At 37.7% G+C, this 17,020-nt stretch overlaps 1 protein-coding gene across 1 annotated transcript in view; it reads right to left on the reverse strand.

Annotated features, from left to right (window-relative positions):
* SPAG16 (sperm associated antigen 16) overlaps positions 1-17,020 on the reverse strand; it is a 432,785-nt gene that overhangs the window by 126,127 nt on the left and 289,638 nt on the right. The window contains exon 14 of the mRNA XM_061458176.1: positions 4,580-4,645. Coding sequence (XP_061314160.1) covers positions 4,580-4,645 — 66 coding nt within the window. The remainder of the gene's footprint in view (positions 1-4,579; positions 4,646-17,020) is intronic.

Raw genomic sequence — 17,020 nt, forward strand, 5'->3', positions numbered from 1 at the left:
ATGTGGAAGTGGCTTCTAACGCAGTTTTCTGAGAGTTTTAGTATTACTAGAAAGAGTTTTTTGCCAACAAGTGGAATGAGGGTATTGTGATGCAGATTTTGTTCTTTACCATGACACAGAGACAGAACAGATTTACTTTGTTACTTCTAACAATACCTGATAGCTTGAAAATAGTTAACTAATGATACTAAAATCTGTACTTAAAATGTAATTCAGTTCTGTAATTATATTTCTTATGCATGGAGACAGAAATAAACTAGAGGAAGAACCTATTAGCCCTTTTGCATGTATAATTGAACACGTTTGATATTACTAGGTAACCTCTGCAAGTAACTGGCTTTGAGTTTATGCAAAGAAGTGAACACTTGGAATACATAAATAACAATAAGAGCAGATAGGGTTTTGATTTTGTATTCTGTTCTTTTCTTGTTTGTGTCTGTTGGATGCAGTCAGACATCCCTGGCTTTTTTTTGACCATCCATAGAAACATCTGAAAGATCTGACTTCTGCATCATTTTGGGCGCAGTAATGAATAAGAACTGACATCAAATATCAATATTATTGGCCCAGCTAAATGGTAGCTGACATCAAACTGGACTGCTGAAGAGGTAAACAAAATTGAAATTTTGTTTTTGTTTAAAAACTGTCTGACATTATTTGTCCTTCAGTGAATCAATGGAAGACTGACCAAAATACTGTTTGCATTTTGGCTTGGGGAGGTAAAATAGGGAAGTTGCTCTATCAAGAATATTCTTTATAGTCTTCGAGGTTTTCCTAATATAAACTCTAATTCCCAAACTACTTTTTTCTTGTAGGGAAACTTGGTAACTTCTGTAATGATTTCTTAACCTTCAGATACCATGCAAACACAGTACAGCAGATATAGACAAAGGTGAATGAAAATCATACCCTTATTTGAACACAAACACATATACACACACACATAAGGGAGGAAATTTTGTTCTAATTTAAATTCATAATGATTCAACCAAGCAGCTACAGTCTTTATACTTCGTTAGCATAGGTCATTTGCCACGCTGATAAAATGCTGTGCAAAGTATGTACAAACCTTACTTCAAATGCTATTTAGGCCATACTTAGATTTTTTTATTACATGCCAACATTCAAGAACAGATCACCATTCTTTGTATGAATTGTACTGTATGCTATGGCTTTGTTTTCTCCTAGTTGTTGATCAAAACCATATACTGATGTAAAAATGTTAGCGGTTTGATTTTGCATGAATTATTCCAGATGCATAATATCATCCCCAGAATTATCCACAAGACAGAAGGAGAGGGCCAGGGCTGACTTGGACATCCCTGCCTTGATGTCCAGATATAGGCAGTTTGGTAGCACTGGGGGACCCTCCACCACCTTTTGCTCACCATGAGCCTACATTTGTGCAGTCATATGGAATCCACCGATTAAAGAGGGTCACCTCAAATCTCAGTAACATTCAGGAACTGGGGAAACTGCCTTTTAGGTGCAGTCTCACTTGGTTTTCCCTAGATTTGGTATCTTTGCTTTCCACAGGTAAGGTGAGTTCACATGTATCTTTTACTGCCCTCAGAGCATTTGAAGAGAACTGGAGCACGCACAGTGGCCTCTAAAAAAACCACCCTTATAAGTGCACACGTTTCAACTCAAAGGCTTAGCCCTCAGTGGAAAAGAAACATCTGAAACATCTGTCTCTGCAAAGTTAGTTGTGTTATGGGGCATGGGAGTAAAAAGGACAGTATCATTAACTTTTAGGAGGAAAAATGCACTTAGGTACATTTTCAGTTCAAAAGCAGCTGTATGGATTTTGCTGAAATGGTCTCAAACTTTCCACAGGCAAAGAACCAACTTGGAAAACCACAGGATCTATACACTGCTAAAAGTGTTATCTTTTCTGTCCTGATATAACCACAACTACAGAAGGCAACCACAACTGTCAGGGCAATGGCACTACCTGCCAGTATCTCCAGAGCTCATGTCCCAGCAGGGCATCCTCCTACAAATGGCCATGTTTCAGGTGCCAAACGGGAAGTTATGTTCTATAGAGAAATGACTAATTATCATTGGAATATCATGGAATTGGAGCATTGTTAAGAGTTCTGGCTGTAAATGTTGCCCTCTTCACAAAAATCTATTAACTACAGTTTCAGAAGCATGGTTAGTAAATAACACAGATTTAACCAGTTTCGCAGAGTTCAATGAGGATTTATTCAATTTGTATAAATGCATTATTCTTTTTTTCCTTCTTCCTCATTCAATACTCTTCCTCTAAGATATCCCTTAATATCTGGATGCACTGCCTGGGCAGCTTGCTGAGCTAAGTGGAACTTTTTTTCTTTGTTTTTGTATTTTCTCTACAGTACTTTGTGTAACTAGAATTTAACCTTCTTTAAAAACTCCTTTGGGCACCAAGCAGCCTGAGACACAACTACCACAAGCCCACTGAAGTGGAGTTTAGGAGCCCACTTCAACTGACCTAAGTAGAAAGAGGAGTGAATCTCTTGGGATCTTTCACCATTACTGCACGCACACAGTCCGACTTGTAGATAAGACTTCTGACAAAGCATCTGCAGACCTGTGCCATTAGGATATATTAAATAAATAAATACTCAGGATTTTGTCAGCAATCTGCCTTCAGTTTTGCCACTTCACACTTAAGAAATCAGACTTTTTGAACAAATCTTTGCGTGGCTGCAAAGCTGCTTTGGCCAGGCCTAGCCATTAGATTTTCTTTTGGCCACTCCAGAAGTGATCTTGCATCATTGTCCAAATTGTCCATGATCAATCTCCAGTTTTCTATGAAAGTATGGTTGAAAACACTGATTAGTTTCCATAAACCCTTCTTTCCTCATCAAATATGTATCCTTTAACAAAATGTATTGTCGCTTCAAACACCTTAATCAGCTTGCTTAGGGTGGAATGTTTTTATTTCTTAGAGGGCAAGGACTAGAGGGTATGAAAACAGTTTTCTGGTTGAAAAATAGTACTTGCTTTGCTAGCTAACCAATGTGGCAACTGTAGCTTGTACAACTCAGGACCAACTATTTAGTCTTCTCAGTACTTTTCCAGTACATACAGGGTTAATTTATATAACTGTAATTACAGCTTCTGAAATTATATTCCTCACTCAGTTTAATCAATGCTGAACTAGAGGTTTCCATTTTTACTAATTCAATCACTGAGAATGTCAACCAATGATTTTAGTCTAGAGTTTAATGCCAACTATAATATTCTTTATCAAAATAACATGCTTGTCTGGGAGATTATCAGCACAATGTTTCAGCTTCCTGTTAATCACTATAGGTCACATTACAGCATAAGGGTTTTTGTAAATATTCATGCTAAAGACAGTGCTATAGTATTACTATAGTATTTCCCTCACAATTCTTGCTACTCTTAAATATTCCTTGTTCTACACCACAGTGCTTCAAAGTCCTGAGAGGCAGGTTGTGCCTGTCAAATATACAGATATGTGCATGTGGCCAAGAAAGGCAGGATTCTTTTGGAATTCCTATTCTCCTTGTCATAAGTTTATCTCACACTTTCTGCTATGTCAGTCCCTAGGGTTTGGCCTATAAACAATAAAAAAGTGTAATTTGCTAAATGAGTAGCTGATACTGATCAAGAAGAGTATATTCAGAGTCTCCTTGAGCGGCACCTTGCTCTGCTTGTAATTAAAATGGCAGTGAAAGCACAGGAGCAGGAACACCACTGAGATATTTTTAAGGAAAGATGGTCTCGGAGATAAAAGAGTGCAAGTGGTAGCAGAAGCCAGGATATGCCTCTCCACTTCCACACCAGTTTAAAGAGCAGTGTGGCCAGGAGAGCTAGGGGAAACATACATAGAATTATAGATGATTTGGGTTGGAAAGGACCTTGAATACGGCCAGGGATGGGGCAGCCACAGCTTCTCTAGGAAACCTGTGCCAGTGCCTCACTACCCTCACAGGGAAGAACTTCCTAAGATCTAACCTAAATCTCCCATTTCAGTTTAAACCCATTACCTGTTGTCCTGTAGCTACCAGAGTCCCCATTTGATAGTCTTGTAGGCTCCCTCACATCACATGACAAATGTTTTGATCATTTCAGAGTATTTCATATCATCTCAAAGAAACATTTGGCAAAAATTACTTCCCTTCCATTCAGATCACAGCCTGTCACCAATTTCAAGCAAAATGATTCTTTCTAGACAACAGTTATAAAATTAGCCACCCAGGAAAAAGAATAACAACAAACAAACAAAAAAACACAAACAAAAAACTACCAGCAAATTTCCTTTAAGTAAAGTCACTAAGTGATCATGGCAAAGGAGAATGGCTTAGATATCATGCACTGATCAAAGGAGAAAAGAGGCAAGCACAAGGACAGGGCAGCTTCATTATAGCAGTCTCTGGGACTCTGTTCTGGCTCGCAGGTGTGTCACACTGAACTGCTTTAGATGTCATTACTATTACTGAATTCAGCTGCAAAGGTATCTACTTCACACAGAGCATGACAGTATTTACCAGAGCAGAGAACATGATGATTAAAAAAAGAAAGAAACAAAAAAAACCCCACGAAATTCATACTCAGAACTTACCTTCAGGTTGAATGTAGCATGATTACAGGAATGCAGGTGACCATAGAATGTGTAGACACGGAGACTCTACGAATTAAACATAAAAATAAAGCAATTAAGTAACTTATAGTGATATAAATTATTCTACCCTTGTAAACAGAAAGACCTTGATTTTATGGCTGTGTGCAAACCAAGGCACTTTGTGTGCTAAAAACCAGTTCCTGGTTGCTAGAAGAGGAGCATATTTCTCTCAATTACTAAGGAAATACATCCTTACTTCACATAACAGCTAGCAGAGAAGGTGCATTGAAATACCACAAAGAAAAGCCATCTCCCTTGCCAGAGGGATTGAATTAGAAGGTCTAATCACTTCTGCCAAAAGACAGAGCTATTGCTCTAAGGCAGTGATTCAGCACATGTCTCTTGATATTCCACACACACCATTAAAGTCTTCCTTAAGGAATCACAAGCATGAAATCAAAATTAATTACCTTTTGTCATCTTCCACATTAAGCCATAAGTGACCTACATAGTGCAGTAACATATGTCAGATGTCATCACTGATGTCTGACTTGTTCTCCCAGTACAAGAGGCATCCAACCACAGCATCTCCCACTAAAAAAATCCGAAGTCTTCAAGATGGGAAGAAAGAGGTATTAAAAATAGATGCACTTCTCTGTTTTCATAAAAATCACTGCCTTCATAGGGTACAGCAGCAAAAATACTTCCTATTAAAAGTCCAACCCAGCTTTCTATTAAAAGTCCAACCTTATCCTGAAGAACAAGTTTTCACCCTAAGAAAACGTTTTATTGACTCTGCAATTGAAAGACTATTTGTTGTATTTTTCTGGAGAGACAAAAGAACCCCAAACCAAGATCTAGGATTGCTCTACTTGTCCTAGTAATCCTTCTTTGTACATAATTCCAGCTTGAATCAATCTTTCAGGAGCAGGGGCAACATAGCTTAATCATACCTCTGTCATGCTTTTAAGTTTAAACCATCAGCTTAATTCCATTATAATTTTCCCAATTAAAACAAAAATTAAAACTCGCTCCTTCTGTGACATAACATACTTGAATTCGCTTTTGCATCGACAAAACCTCCTACATGAGGAGGTTTTATCATCAGCATGCTTTATCAGTATATTCTTACAGTTTGAAACAAGTCCTTTCAGGCAAGTAGTTAAAGAGGTTTGACCACAAAGTAATACTGGAGGGATACTGCTTGATAATACTCTGTAGTTTATATTACATCTGTGAACCATTTAGAAGTCAGTCCAACAAAACAGCAGTTAAAAGGGATTAGATTGCTGTTGTAAATATCTGAGGGGTTAAGAGCAAAGAGGGAAAAGAGCTATTGAAACTGAAGGGTAGTGTTGATGCAGGAACATATGGGTATTCATTATCTGCAGATAAATTTCAGTTGGAAATGAGAAGACAGTTCTCAAACAGTGAGATGCAAACCCTCCCCTCCACTCCAAGAGTGGGGATAAAAAAATCTCATTAACTGCAAGAAGCTGCTTGAAAAGGCTGGAAATAAATGACCTTTTGCTGCATGCAATCTTCGGGCTCAACTTGGAAGACAAGGAGACTCTTTCCAGTCTTGTTCATGTAGCATTAGAATCAAATATCTGGTAAATCCCAGCATTTAATGCTTCACAGAATTTCTTCTGTTTAAAAATGTCACAAAAAAAAAAAAAAAAATAAAAGGCAGAAGGCTACTTTGGCAAGTGCTGTTTTGTATCTCATTGTATTTTTCATTTACTGTTCTGTCTTGAAGTAGTCTGCTTCAAAGCTGCAGACACTATTGAGATCAAACTAGAAAATTAGTATTATTTCCATGGAAGGATTGCAAGGCAAACAAAACAAGAATAAAATGCTCTGGACTATTAAAAGCAATCCACTGCCTTTAAAGAGTAAGCACAACACCCACTATAAGCGTAAAAGGATCCACAAAGCACAGTTATTGAGGCCTCCACAGTTTTCAACAGACTTACAAGGGGAAAAATGCTAAAAAAACACTCCAAAAAACGCCTATTTACATGACTTCTGAATAAAAAAATATGAACTGATAAAACCCGATGAAAAGAAAATGTAAATAATTATTATCCAATTCTAAACTCACCCTTGGAACAGAAATTACACCAAATTCCCCAAGATTGTCAGGCAAATTAAGTTTTATAAAGGTAACATAACAGGAGACAAGCATAGCCAAACGCATAAGAGCAATTTAGAAAGGAAAAAAATCAAGGACATAAAATCTATCTTGTGACCTAGCGGCAATATCAATTGTACCCCATCCATGGTAACAACAAAATGCTGGTGCTGTTTTGCATGTAAAAAGTAGTCCCTGTGAAGTAACTGCTGTTGCTCAGCAGGGCATAGTATTTATCCTCAAACTCACTCAAATACCAATATATATACCCAGTAACCATTCCACAAATGCAGAGAAAGCATGCCTTCACAAACCATCATGCCATGCCACAAAATGAATGTAAATGCTCTGATTTCCCTTCTGTAAGCCAATTCAGTATAAAGCTTCTGAAAAGGATTTTAATAATAGTAATAACCATAATAAAAGCTAGACAAAGGCAATGGTTCTGTAAAGTGTTTCTCAATATTATTGCTGAAACTTAATTTCCAAATGCCACTTTATTTTTATTCAATGCACAGCTAGTGTTTTCTTTACCAACACCAGGACATCTGAGCTTTGCATACACAGATATCATGAAAACAAAATTGGAAAGATTACTATTTAGCTGTAATGTCCCAGCAAAATCAAACAGTAATAAATATTCTCATGATCAGACCTCATGTTAAGATAGGACTGAGCTTTCAGCATCAAGAGCTCAGCAGTAAGTTAATGATTCCCCTTTTGTACATGCATTTTGCCTTTCAGTCTTTAATTACAAAATAGCAAATAACACCACCAGGACCCCCGCTTCATTCACTGTAGAACTAAACAGGGCTTAGTTTCCCTTTGAGAAAAGTTTGGAGCACCTCTTCTTCAGGGGAATTTCACTGGAGTGCTTTGCAAATTGGTCTTTGGCTTACTAACTGCTTCTTGTCATCCAGGAACCAGCTGTATGCATTTGCCTTTTACCTGAATTTCTTTAAGGTTCAAGATGAGCAGGGGCAAACTTCTGGGATTTCTATCACAAGGATAAGAGCAGAGGAAAAAGGAGAAGCTTGTCTTAATGTTAGGGGAGTTGTCAGGGAAAATTAGGCTCCTTTGCTGCTACCTTCAAAGTCTCACTGACAATTGTCCCATTGACAGAGATGACATTATCACAAATTGAGAGTAGGAGAAACAGCAAAACATCACAGCAGAAGTCTGCAGCTGTGAAAAGACCAATTTTTTCCCCACATTTAACCCACAGGGTGTATCCAGTCTCCTTGCGTATGACACTGTAGCAGTGTAAAGGACAGTAAATTATGGAGAATATATTATTATTGTTAACTGAGTCATCAGGTCTTGATTGAAATCTTAATGGAGGAAATCTCAGTTCTATTTGCTCCTTGAGCTATTGCCCAATTACATTAATAGCCATATATTCTTCCTCTGCAGAAAACAGATAATAGCAATGTTCAAAGAGAATAAAATATGATGTGTTCTGAATTGTTTTGCTGTGGGTTTAGTGGGTTTTGGGTTTGTTGTTTTGTTTTTTTTTTTCTAATAATTATTCACACATGCACACACACATATAATTTTCCAGTTTGAAACCCAGAAATTAACATTAGAATCAGCAGTTAGAAACACCATGGCATTATGTTATGGAGCCAATCAACCTCTCAGCTTGCACTGAACGCAGACATTAATTGCCTGCCTTGGACTGGAGCTATCGGAAAGACTTCAAAGAGAGAAAACATTTCTTTTTTTCTGGTTTGTCTTTTTTTTTTTTTAAATGCAATCCAGTGTTGTAGAAAAGCAGCCTGACCTTTGGAACTATGGATCTACGAACAGTAATCCTGCTGCAAAAGTAGTTAAACAAGGAGCCTAAATTGGAATGATTTTTTGTTCTGACTTACACAGGCTAAAAGGCCATGATTTTGGAATCAATAGTGAAATTCTGCTGTAAACCCTCCCTATAGGCATACAAATATTAGGGCAGGACAACACAGGCTGAAGACAATCATAATTAATATATTTACCTCTGCTTAAGTAGAATTAAGCTCAACTATTAACTATGTAACGTAGCAGTTGAATCTTCCTACACCTATTTTAATTACCAGTTCAGCAGCAACAAGTTTCCAAACCTAACAAGTGATAATTCAAGCAGCCGTGGAAAAAATAAACAGTTTAAAACCGTTAAGCATAATTTAAAAACTACTCATGTTTTTCAAACTCTGCTGCTTTATTTTTCTACATTTTGAATGCCCTGTTATACATGAAAGTCTGACATGAAAAACTTACTTTGCCAAGTTCAAAAATCAAGACAAATCCATTTGATCAAGATGAGTGTAACAGACTAAGTGCAAAACATAATTATCTGTGTAAGTTTGATACGATATGAGCTTCTAGATAACAACATCCGAGTATAAGATTTTTCTGAACAGTGTTAAGAGAATTATTTGTAATTTCTTGGTTCATTTAGAAATAAACTAAAAGAAATATGTTCATGCAGAAGGACTAAACTAAGAAAAGTGTTCAAACCATGAAGCACTCAACAGTGGAACTATTCACCTCATTCTCCTCACTAAAAAGAAACAAGATTTCCCAACAGTTTTTTATGAAAGCTTTACTTTTATTTGGGGGAGGAAAATAGTATCTTGAATGAAATTTCCGATCTTACATAAGTAAATTTTTTTCAGAAAGACAAATAATCTAATGCTTAAGGAAGCTTCCTTCACTTGATTTGAACTTTTCCTAAAGCAAGGGTCATGTTAGGTGTTCCATGACAGGCACTACCATACAGTGGCTGTCGACGCACTGGGAAAGGTCTAACCTTTCTCTCAATCCCCTCACTGAATATGGCCAAGACTTTCCTTTTCTTTTTTACAGCAAAAAGCAACATTAAAAGGGCAACTCCTACTCAAACCCTTGCCTTACTCATTACACAGACTCTGCTTGGTCTACCTCCAGTTTGCATTAGCGAGGCACTAGAAAGCTCTGACGGAAATGTGACATATCCAGCAGAACTGTGGGCTCTGAAGTCACTTCATGCTGCAGGGGAATTGCCTGCATTGTTGCACTGGAAACTTCAAAAGGGATTTGGATCTCTTTATTAGAGCATAAGCAACTTCTAAAAAAGAGATAATTAATTTTCATGGGATATGACAAGTAAACAAAAAAAAATGGAAGAAGGAGCCTAAAAACACCTCCCCTCTCTACCTTTGCAAGACAGCTCCTTTCTTTTACTCTCTCCTTCCAGCCCTGCCTGTAGTAACTCACTTCAGCAATTTCTTGCATCCCATGATGTCTGTGTGACCCCCCCGCAAGGTCAGCCCAGCTGCTCACAGCAAGAGCTGTGCTCTTTTCCATCTGCCCCATCCTGTCTCATCCAGAGGGCACCACTCAGAGCAAGGCAAACCACATCCATTTCCCAGCTCCTCTGTCAGAGCCTCTTTGAGCACATGATGTACAGTATCTGTACAGTAAGCAGTGAACAAATTTGGAAAACAGTTTTACCATCTGTCACCACAGGTTTGACTCGATAAGCTCAAACACAGAAACTTCAGCATGGAGTTGGCTTCTGTTCTCCTTGCTTGGAATAGACCCTGGGGGTAAAAATCATGTGGAGAAGACTGTTTCTTGATGTTAGAATAAGGGCATTACTCGATATTTTGTAACCCTGTAATAAATATAATATATATTAATGAACAAATCATTAAATGAGTAAGATGAATCAATAAAATTAACCTCCAACCATCATTTGTGTGCCTATTACACAAGGATTCAGGGAGGCAGGTATATACACGAAAGCTGAGTACATCTGCTGTTGGGCCCTTTGCTATTACAGAGATCTCTCTTTTTCACAGGCAGCCTTTGATACTTTTTTTTTAACTTTATTCACTATATCTTCCTAAAGCAATGAAAAAGAATTTTGGATCTCTTAAAAATGCATGAACTTATATAACAACTTTCATACTGTGAAAGATGAAAAACCTAAGAAACAGTGTTTTTCTAAACCTAGCTAATAAAAACCAGAAATAGACCTCTGCCTGCCAGCTAAGCCTAACACCATGCCTTTTACCACAGACCAGCCTTCCTTTCATCTCAGAGTTAGTAGCACCTGCTATTAAAAGTACAGGACAAAACCTAAATTAACCTTGCTCTGGGACACTCCTGAATTACCTCATTTTCCTGTATCTGAACTTTCACCTGAACATAGCATTAAAGTCTTCTGCACTGAACATGCAGTCATATTCATTTTCCTTAATTTGAAGGAAAAGTATGTTTCTAGGCCAAGACCTCGTATGCTAAATCTGTTCAAAGCGAACCTCTAAGGCTCTCCTGAAAAACACTAAAACCAGGAGTTTATAGTAAGAAATGCTGACAGATTATATTCTTGCCAGCATAATATAACCTGACTCTAAGATAAATGTTTCATGAATTAAAAAAGTTGAAAAAAGCTCCTCTGCTCAGCTTTGTTCTTGAGATGAAAGTGAATTATCTTTTTGTCTTCTACTGACAGTTGTACAGCAGTCTGCGGAAACCTGTAACCACAGGCAGTATTTAAACAGACATAACCATGTAGGATTCTCTCCTCACTAAGCTCTTGCAAGAGACCTCAAACTTCTGACCACAGAAAGAGGAAAAAAGGTTTTCTAGCAAGCAGATACCTTCCTGAACTTTTGTCTGTGAAGAGACAGAAATCTCCACTTGGAGAGATCACAGACCAGCACAGTTCCACAGGCATGGCCGTGACAGACCATCCAGGGGGGAGGAGGGAGAAATTCCTCTGCTGAACAAATCATTCCTTTAAAAGAAAATAAGTAGAAGAAAAATCCCTCAGAGATATTGACATTCCTTTACTAACAGCAGATTTGTATATTATTCACCTGGTTGTTATTGGCAGATGGCTTCAGTAACAGGATCAACTGCATCTTAATAAGGATTTGCAAGGCAGGTGAACATACATCACTGTCAGCACCAAAAAAAGTCAAATTTGGTTAACTGCGTTTCTCCTATGCAGTATAACTCCTGGATGTTCCAGGGAGGGAAGGAAAAGCAGTGCAAGAGCAGGGATGGCCAGGGAATTCTGTACACTGAAGCCCATTAACTGAAGACTTCTCAGTATGGGATATAGCCTTTTTCTGACAGAACTAGGCAGCCCATATTTACCATAAATAAAGCTTACTTTAAAGTAACCTGGTATTCCAATAGCTGGCAAAACACACCACTTGTTTTCAGGAGAGTAATGTGTGAATGACAGAAACCTAGTAGGACTGTCTAACATGAAACATTATGAGTTCTATTGCTTTAATGTAAAAACAAGATCAAAAAGATTAATTATAAATGAGTGCAAGTTGCTGGTGGAATATAACTGGAAAAGTTATGAGCGCAGTGAAAGCACAGAAAAGAAACACAAAAGAGTTTCTGTTGGCTTTGAAAATGAAATTACATGAAAGCAGAATAAAAAAATGAATGCATAATTTAATTATACATAACAAAAAGGGGAGGGCTACATGGGAAACACTTTCCTCCTTCCCATTTTGAAAGGCAGAAAGTTTGAAACTTAGGTTGCATGCTTGGCAAGTTTTTACTTTTCATCTGTTCAGAAGTGACCAGCATCTGGCCTGCACAAAAACTACAGAAGGAATAAGAAGCTGTTCACATGCAGAAAGTTCAGCTTCTGCACACATATGGCTTCTACAGCTTAATCTACCACTCCTGTGCATTGTCTGCACTCAAGAATTGTACTTTTTCACCTGATAATCTAACTCTGCTTTGATAACAGAAGTCTTAAGAAAGCAGCAACTAAGCAAATCCCCATGATACCCTATCTTCTGATCTTATCTGGAGATGAGAAATTAAGTATCAGTCTGAAGGATTTTAGTGCTTTGAAAACCTTAAGCTTAATTTCGGCCCAAATGCCAAACTGTTGCCTTAAGTTTGCTTTAAGAATTCATACCAGAACACTCGTTATTTCTCCTAACAAGAGAAGGGGAAGGTATATATATATATATATATATAGGTATTATAGAGGTAAAAGCAGGCACATCCACAACTGTGATTATTAAATAAAACAAATGAGGTATCCCAAAAGTTTAAAAAGGAAAATATAAGAAAAAGCTGAAAAATTTCTTCCTTTCAGAGAGTCAGTATAAATCAACAATAAGCCAATAAGATCAAAGTTATTACTTCTCTGACAGCCACTGGAGAGTGTTTACTTCTATCAGTATAAATGAATATATGAGCCTTCTGTATTCACACTGTGAATTTTGTTCTGGCAGTCATTATGCATCGAAAGCATCTCATCCAAATTTCAAATGGCAGATGCAGAGACAAAATACCAACATGAGGAAAATAGAGAAGGGCAAAATTAACAGAACACATCTCCAGTTCTCTTTTGTTAACCTGCAACTGCTGAACAGCATTCTTGAAGACAGGTTCCTCCCAGGTATCTATTTTCTCTATTAACCATCAGGAAGGGATTAACTAGTCCCCAAAGTAAGTGTCTTGGCAAAGAAAACACATCACTTGCAGATCAACTGCTGCTGCTTTAAGAATCATGGTACTGCTGACCTGAGGGACTGAGATCAAAGAAGAGAATCCAAACTATTTGCCTGGAAGCACTGAAGAAGTTATTAACTGGAAAAAGAAGTCACTGAAATAAAGAAGCAATAATAAATGAATAAAAAACAGAGAACAGTTTAATTTTAAAAAGCCTTTAGATTTCACAATTTGAAAATATCATCAGAGAAAGAGGAGAAAATGTTGAAATAGGATCGTACAAACACACTGTCTGTAAATTCTGTAGATCTACACCAGATCTACATCAGATCCTGCATACACTGTCTACATATTCCGAGTGAAAGGAAAAAAAAGGATTGCAAATGCCTATCAAAAATATTCCTAATTTTCTCCAATTTCCAATTCAGAATTGTATTCAAAAGCAAATTCATCTGATATTTTAAAAAGTGATTTCCTAGAGAAAAGAGAAAGTAAAGCAAGAAGGTGATGGAAATTGTTACATTTTTTAGTAAGTCTACTGGACATCTAAGTTTTATTTAGCATTCAAAACACAAATACTTGATTCCTATCTCAGTGTCTCGATAGTATTATGGTTAACTTCCATTCCATTTAGGAACAAGCAAACTTTGTCTCATAAACCTGCATGCTTTATATGTTATGGGCCTTTCATATTTGTGGCCCCTTGTTCAGCCGAAGCAGATACCATGTGAAAAGGCATCATCCTTTCGGTCATTGCCTTACACTCCCACAAGGAAGTATTGCAAATGAAGCAGATCTGGGGCCTACTGAAGGTAATGACAACTTTACTGCCAGTTTCACGAACAGCATGAGGACACATGGTAATGCGTTTGCTAGAAAAAGACTTCCACTTGATGTCAAGTTCCATTGCACGTTAATTACCTATGCCAATAAATATGCTTATGCTCAAGCCAAAGATGTGTAAATACATCCTTTTGACTTCCGTCACACAAAGGATTCCCACTGGAACTACCCTGCTGAATCTCAGTCCAAGGATTACTAATGTTATCTTTGATTGTAGCACTGTTCCCAGCAGAAACTGTATTCAGTCTTGGTAGTAAAGGAATTAGGCAAAATACCAACTTTTGAAGTCCCACCTGCTTTATAGATTCTTATTGATCATCTCACAGAAGAATTATTTTAATCATTAAAAATACACTCTAGTGGCTTAGGTTTGTTAAGCTTATTAATATTTCCCACTAAACTTAATGACTAAAATGAAACAGGAATAAATATATTTTTTAATCCATCAATACTGGCACTGTACATAGTGACTGGATTTACAGGACTACAGAGTACACAACTATTAAGGTCACCTTCAAAGAAGCAAGTGTATAGAGTTGAAACCAGAGAATCTTTACTGGGAATATCCCACAACAAAACAAATGTCAAAGTAATTTATAAATACATACATATATATATATATATACACATGAATACATAGTGCTTCATGTGCAAGAAGATGAGTCAAATGATAAAAATACTGGGAAAAATTATTCCAAAGCAATATGAACACTTTCCCCCCACATATCTTTGTCTGGTGCTAACAAGGTTATTGAGGGCAGAAGGGATAAAAACATTTAGCATCTGAGGAGCTTGAGCTTTTCACTTGTTTTTGCACCATTTTCCCAAGATGCTCACATCATGGCGCAAGATTCTAGAGGTACTGAAGAGAAGTGAAATTCCTGGAAGCCTTTTCAGAGACCTCTTGCAATATTACAGCAGGATTACATTACCTCCTAGATTAAAAAAAAGTTTCTTCCAAAGTTCAGCCTGTTAGAGTTGCCAGGATTAGAACTGGGACTAAATGTATTATGATTAAACTAAACGCTATCTACGTATTAGATCACAGAATCATAGAACAGTCAGGGTTGGAAAAGACCTTAAGATCACCTAGCTCCAAACCCCCTGCCATGGGTAGGGACACCTCACACTAAACCATGTCACCCAAGGCTCTGTCCAGCCTGGCCTTGAACACAGGCAGGGATGGAGCATTCACAGCTTCCTTGGGCAACCCATTCCAGTTCCTCACCACCGTTACAGTAAAGAACTTCCTCCTTATATCCAAACTTCCCCTGTTTAAGTTTGAACCCGTTACCCCTTGTACTATCACTACAGTCCTCAATGAAGAGTCCCTCCTTAGCATCTTTACAGACCCCATTCAGATACTGGAAGGCTGTTATGAGGTCTCCACGCAGCCTTCTCTTCTCCAGGCTGAACAGCTCCAACTTTCTCAGCCTATCTTCATTATTCAAACAGTTCACAGGACACTGCAAGCTTGATTTACATCAACAAAACCTCCCCAGGAAATACCTTTCCTGGGATTTTTCCCTAGTAAGAGTTGTAGCATAGGGCCCTTGTCTGAGCAAAAAGGAAATGTAAACAGCAGGTTCCCATGAAAAGGGTTGTATCATGTACAAAAAAATCACCAATGTTGGGGTTCTGTGAGTTATTAACAGCAGTCTGCTCTGTAATTGTTAGTGAAGTAATCTCATTGACACATACAAGTTAGGAAATAGAGGTCTCATTAACAAAGCCTCTAGCCTCTATTAGATCATATAAATAAGCAAGAGAGCCTGCAAAAGATCTATTACAGCCCTTAAACATTTACAGAATCAGTGTTTAATTAAGACAATTTTAATATGCAAATCAAGCCTAATTATCATCATTTGTTAATGTGAAGTCTGCCTGGGCTCTAAACAGCTTCAGCTGCAAATATGGTAACAGTATCATATTTTTGCTGCTTATTTTTGCCCTAGGAAGAATTGCAGAGGAAACAATCAGGTTGCACTGCCAGTGTGTATGAAGGCTTTCAAAATCACATTTCCATTTACTGTGTGGAGATGAAGGTCAAAAAAGTGCTCGGCGTAGCATAAAATCGAGCTGAAAAGTTCTTCACCCACTACTTTGTTGAGTGCTTTAATTAATGTATTTCCATCAAAGTTAAGTAACCCCTCTGGGAGCTTCTTTTGATGAAAATCTGCCCTTGTTCAGTGCAATGATTGAATAGATGGGTTTCTAACATAGACCACTGTCACTCAGAAGGTGGTATTGGGAGGTTTTTTTCTTTCTAGCTCCTCTGCTCTGGGAATGGTAACTTTCCTACAATGAGAAGCCACTGCATTACAGCAAAGCCCTTGGATATTAAAGTGTGAAATAAAACAAGAGAACAACACAGCCTTCAGAAACATGATGGGAGGAGCAAGCCGAGGAGGAATACAAAACAGCAAGGGAGAAAAAAAATGGCTGTATTCTGATTCTGGAAGATGTCAATTTAAAGCCTTGAAACCCCCATGAATTCCTTTCGGGAAAGAGGGTGGGGCAGCTGCAATCCAATCCTGGAAAAGTCATTCCATTTTCCCAACACTGCTTCTCTCCTCCCTCCACAATGAGCTGCACAGGTTAAAACAAAGAGAACCACTCACCATTGGGTGGTATTGATTTGTGGTTGAGTGATTATGCATTGAAAGCTAGGGAAATCCAAAATGTTCCCGTTTGCAGCATTTTCACTGTATTTTTCTTTGCCATTATGTTTTCTTTCCTCATATTCCCAGTGCTTTAGACCCTATAGTTTCCAAACCCTCAGTGGTTGACAGTAAAAGAAAAGCTTTCTACTTTTACTTATTCTTTAATATATTTGGTATTTCTAAGTAAATGAAGTCTTCATAAGGGACTTAAAAATAGGAGTTGCAGTCATACCAGGCAATGAGTCTTTTACGAGATTATGAATAAAAAATGTAATAAACAGAGTAGAAATAAAATACAAGAGGCAACTTGAAAAGCCCCCAGTTCAAGTGGGAGCAGAG

This window comes from Pezoporus flaviventris, unplaced genomic scaffold (genome assembly GCF_033815535.1).
Source record: "Pezoporus flaviventris isolate CSIRO_AGI_PZ_B2104156 unplaced genomic scaffold, CSIRO_AGI_Pfla_v1 ptg000001l, whole genome shotgun sequence".
Lineage (NCBI taxonomy): Eukaryota > Metazoa > Chordata > Aves > Psittaciformes > Psittacidae > Pezoporus > Pezoporus flaviventris.